The 4,528-nt window shown below is 46.2% G+C and overlaps 1 protein-coding gene across 1 annotated transcript; it reads right to left on the reverse strand.

Annotated features, from left to right (window-relative positions):
• On the reverse strand, nt 1-663 carry LOC112901895. Its single transcript, XM_025970759.1, has 3 exons — nt 455-663; nt 219-374; nt 1-139 (listed from the first exon to the last, which is right to left on the reverse strand). Exons 1-3 carry the CDS (start codon nt 620-622, stop codon nt 62-64), a joined length of 402 nt encoding a protein of 133 aa, XP_025826544.1. The 5' UTR covers nt 623-663; the 3' UTR covers nt 1-61.
• Nucleotides 664-4,528: the final 3,865 nt, after the last annotated feature.

Below are 4,528 nucleotides of genomic sequence, written 5' to 3' on the forward strand. Positions count from 1 at the left end.
TATAGTCCATAGATATCCAAAAACATGAGAAGTCTATAGAAACAGGTGGTAAGAATCATGATCAAGACCTCCAACCCGGCGACCTCCATACCGGCGTAGTTGGAGAAACATGAGGGTCATTTGAGGCCGCCGATTGATTCTGCAAAGAGGAGAAGCGATCCCATGTGTGAGACAAGATAAGTAAAGGTCAGACATGGCTAAAACTTATCCATACTCACAGGAGTAGAAAACTCCGCAGGAGGTCGAGGTGAAGCGAACAATGAAGGTGGTGGAGCTACACCCGTTGCGGCACCAAGAGTCTGCATGTAGGCAAACATATCCCTCATCCTATGCTCGTTCTCCAGACGTAGCCTTCTCTCTTCTTCTAATTCGGCCTACAAAATTTTCACTCCAATGTTATGATAATACAAAGAAATGGTATACAATAATCAATGAACGACGAATAAGAAATGACCTGGAGTGCCTGTATCCGGTACTGTGAAGTGTCTTGCCGAGGTCGTATGCCTGGGCTCGCACTCGTGCTCCTTGCTCTAATCTGAGATAGAGTAGGAGTAGAGGACGAGTCGATTGCGCTGTCGGCAATCCAATACCGCCCATGATTCTTACCTCCTCCAACCCTCATGACGACTTCTCCGTCAAGGTCCTCGGTGGCCGGATCAAACTCTGGACCATGGACCTCCCTTGCCATCGTTGTGTACGCATTGAGGTGGGCATGGACCATGGGGTTGCTGTATGCCTCGGGCCGTCCTCCGTATCGTAGTTGACGTCAGACGTCGCCTTGCCCTTATGGGACATAGCATATGCCTTCAAGAGGCCGCAAGGCTGGCCACCATGTGACGACGATTGCAAGAAAACAAGCAAGACGATTAAAAATCATGCATAATTGAGTGTTACATTAAATAAATTCATTTGCGTACCCATGCTTCTGCGTATCCGCTGAGGCTGCGACTGCCTTGATGGTGTGTTGCACCTGGCATCAACAAACGTCGCTCCCGACAAGCGTTGTGCGACTCCTCCCACTCGTCGGAGCACCACTTCTGCACCATCTGTCGCCAGCACTCTTGATGCCCGAGGCACCAATAAGGAGTCATCTACAGGGCATCAAGTATTTGAAATATTCGAAGATGAAATTAAGCTTGCTTAATGTAAACCAGAATGATATTAATTTTCTTTATTTACCTGCAAATACTGCTCCTCAGTCAAAGACATGGTTCTTGCTTCCGTTTTGGTGACCCTCTGTCCAAGAACGTTGCCGTGAAAACTAATAATGGCCTGGATACGCGCCTCATAGTGCATATCCACGACTCGTTTCTTACATACTTTGGTGGCCACCACATCAGCTTTGTCCTCAAATCCATGCTCACATCTGAAGAAATCCTGCATGGAAACATGGAAACACGATGTATACCATTCATTTTTTTAAGAATGTGAAATGAATGCAATGTATTTAGCACTTACCCACAGCTCTTGTTTCACCCGCTCCGCATTGTTGTTGAATACCCTGCCATCCCGATCTTCAGCATCAGGGGCGGCGGCGTAGTGGTCGAACGTATAGGCCGGCTCCGTCACTCCACCGTACTCAACCAGGCCAGGGAAGTGTTCCCTGCACAGAAGACCGAGGATGCCATTGACGGAGCGTTTGTGAGCAGCACCTGCACTCTGCACAATTGTCCAGGACCTGCACAAATGATTAAGACCTCTTAATAGTTTCAAATTTGAATTTGAACATATAACAAGAAGAAGAAATGAAAATATGAAAAGTTACTTACTTTTCCCCTTTGGGTCGAATCAACGGGCGCCTCTCATGAGGTATCGGTCATTTAGGGAGACTGGCAGGACCTGTACATGTGATTAAGAAAAATTGTTAGTTTCAACTTTGACTATGAACGTATAACATAAAGAAGCAATGAAAATATATAAAGATTCTTACCTCGCAAGTAGACGCTCGACGAACCAGAGGCACCAGAACCAGAGGCGGTCTGCTGCGCCTCGTCCTCCTCCTGCACCTCCTCCTCCTCCTCCTCCTGCACATGCCCCTCCTCCTCCGTAGCGTCTTGCTGCCCCACCTGCGCCTCCTCCTCCTCCGCCTCCTGTGGGGGCACCTGCGGCGTCCCCCTCCTCCCCCTCCTCCTCTCAGATGGCCCAGATGTAGCTGACCTAGCCCTCTGGTAAAGCGACCTAACGGTCCTCAACCCATTGCCTACCATCTTTGTTCAATCACCTGCAATTAAGAAGAGTAAAGTAATTAGTACATATAAACAAGACGTACTTAGAAAGAGATGCAAAATAAATTAAACATAAATGCATAATAATATAGTATTACATTGATTAACAATAATCTTCATAATCGGGATTAGCTGGATCATAAGTCTCATCATCACTATCAATCAAATCATAATCAACCGTATCCGAAGGATCAACGTCATCATTGGCATTGCCTAAATATAATCGTTCTAGTATTTGTAGTTCTTTCACATTTTGGACCTCATCCTCCTCCTCATCAACAATCGTTTCAACATCCATTCTGTCCGCTTCGGTTAAGTCTATCTCAAATCGCCCTTCTAGCCCCTCTTCTTGAAAGAATTCTCCGTCATATGTGTTTGGGTCTAAATTGTAGTCTTCATCGTTTGGAACAGGTACTTTACCGTGCGGTGATACCTTGTGCACAATATACCAACCCTTAAGATGCTCTTTGGTTTGGCACGCATATGGGAGATAATAAACTTGTCTAGCCTGTTGGGCCACAATATACACATCGTCTCCAGGGAAGACGGAATCCTGTCGAATTTCCACTAGTCCAAGATTAGAATATGTCCATCTCGTTACTTCAGGATCAAACCAATAACATTTGAATATGACAGGATTAAGAGGTTTGCAACCATAAAAACTGAGTTCGTATATTTCTTCAATTCTTCCATAATACTCGATCCCATCAAGGCCAGGAGTAAAAACTCCAGTATTTGTGGTCTTTCGATTGGGTCGACTTGCCTCGTAGCTTGCTGTACAAAAACGATATCCATTCACGTCATAAACAAAATATGACCTGACCCTAAGGGCAAAGCCATCGGCTACCTGTCTCAACTCAGCATTCATCGTATGGCCCTGCATGTTCAAGCACATTTGATCATTGTATGCCTCGTATATGGGACCAACTTCAAATGACAAACTAAGTACAAGCTAGATTGCACGGTTACCTGCTGTTTGAACCAATGAATGAAATCGGGTGCTCCATTTCCAGCACCCTGGCTAAAAAGGGTATCACATTCCTATTGGGTAGGTTCCCTTGATCGATGCCAGAATTCATGAATAAATTGCTTCATGTACGGCACCACCTCGTCAAGGTTGGTCAACACATATAGCATTATCTGGCGCCACTCTTGATGTGTCAATGTCTTGGTGGTCGAACCACTTGCACTTCCGAGTTGCCCTAGGAAAAGGCTGAGGTTCGAGTCATTTTCACTAGCATTGTAACGAGGGGGTGGATTGTGCACACTAGGGAGGTTGTCACCATAGTATGTTGTTGTGAAGTTCGACACCTCCTCCAGAATGTATGACTCTGCAATGGAGGCCTCGATTTTACATTTATTTCCACATTTCTTCCGAAGAACCTTTAGAGACCTCTCGATTGGATAGCACCAACGACCCTGAACGGGCCCCCCCCCCATTCGTGCCTCATATGGGAGGTGCAATATCATATGCTCCATCGGATTGAAGAAGCCGGGTGGAAAGATCTTCTCCAACTTACAGAGCAACACCGGTGCAACTTTCTCCAAGTCTGCCACCACGGTCCGAGATAACTCCTTGGCACAAAGCTGGCGGAAGAAATAGCTCAAGTCTGCAAGCACTAGCCAGACATGCTCAGGGACATATCCTCGAACCATCGCCGGAAGAAGCCGCTCAATCCATATGTGGTAGTCATGACTCTTCATCCCTAAGACTCGCATAGTAGATAAGTTGACCCCCCTACTCAGATTAGCTGCATACCCATCAGGGAACATCAACCTCTTTATCCATTCTAGTACTTCCCTCCTTTGGGGCTTGCTCAATACGAAATCGGCCTTAGGCCTTCTCCATGTCTTTCCGCGACCAGGAGGCTTCATCTCTAGGTTCGTCTATCGCATAACATTGCTAAATCCACTCTAGCCTTAACATTGTCCTTTGTCTTACCAGGAATGTCCATGATTGTTGCCCAAAGTGCCTCAGCAACATTCTTTTCAGTGTGCATCACATCAATATTGTGTGGAAGGAGAAGATCATCATAATAGGGGAGCCGAGTCAAGCCTGACTTATGAGTCCACATATGTTGCTGGCTATATCCCACAAAGCCACCTTCTGGATTCAGCACGAGGCCATCTATCTGCTGACGAACTGCGGCACTAGTCTTCATAGGAGGTGCAAGGTCTGTCACTACGACACCTTTCATAAAGTTTTTGATGTCTCATCTGAATGCATGTTCAAGAGGGAGGAATTGCCGATGTTTATCAAATGCCGAATACTTGCCACCCTTCTGCAACCAAATGAACCTAAG

Source organism: Panicum hallii, chromosome 8, assembly GCF_002211085.1.
Source record: "Panicum hallii strain FIL2 chromosome 8, PHallii_v3.1, whole genome shotgun sequence".
Lineage (NCBI taxonomy): Eukaryota > Viridiplantae > Streptophyta > Magnoliopsida > Poales > Poaceae > Panicum > Panicum hallii.

Coding starts and splice junctions, on each gene's coding strand:
- LOC112901895 (XM_025970759.1), bottom strand. CDS start 622: ATGAGGGTTGGAGGAGGTAAGAATCATGGGCGGTATTGGATTGCCGAC. Junction 375..454: donor ACCGGATACAGGCACTCCAG/GTCATTTCTTAT, acceptor AAAATTTTGTAG/GCCGAATTAGAAGAAGAGAG. Junction 140..218: donor CTGCGGAGTTTTCTACTCCT/GTGAGTATGGAT, acceptor TCCTCTTTGCAG/AATCAATCGGCGGCCTCAAA.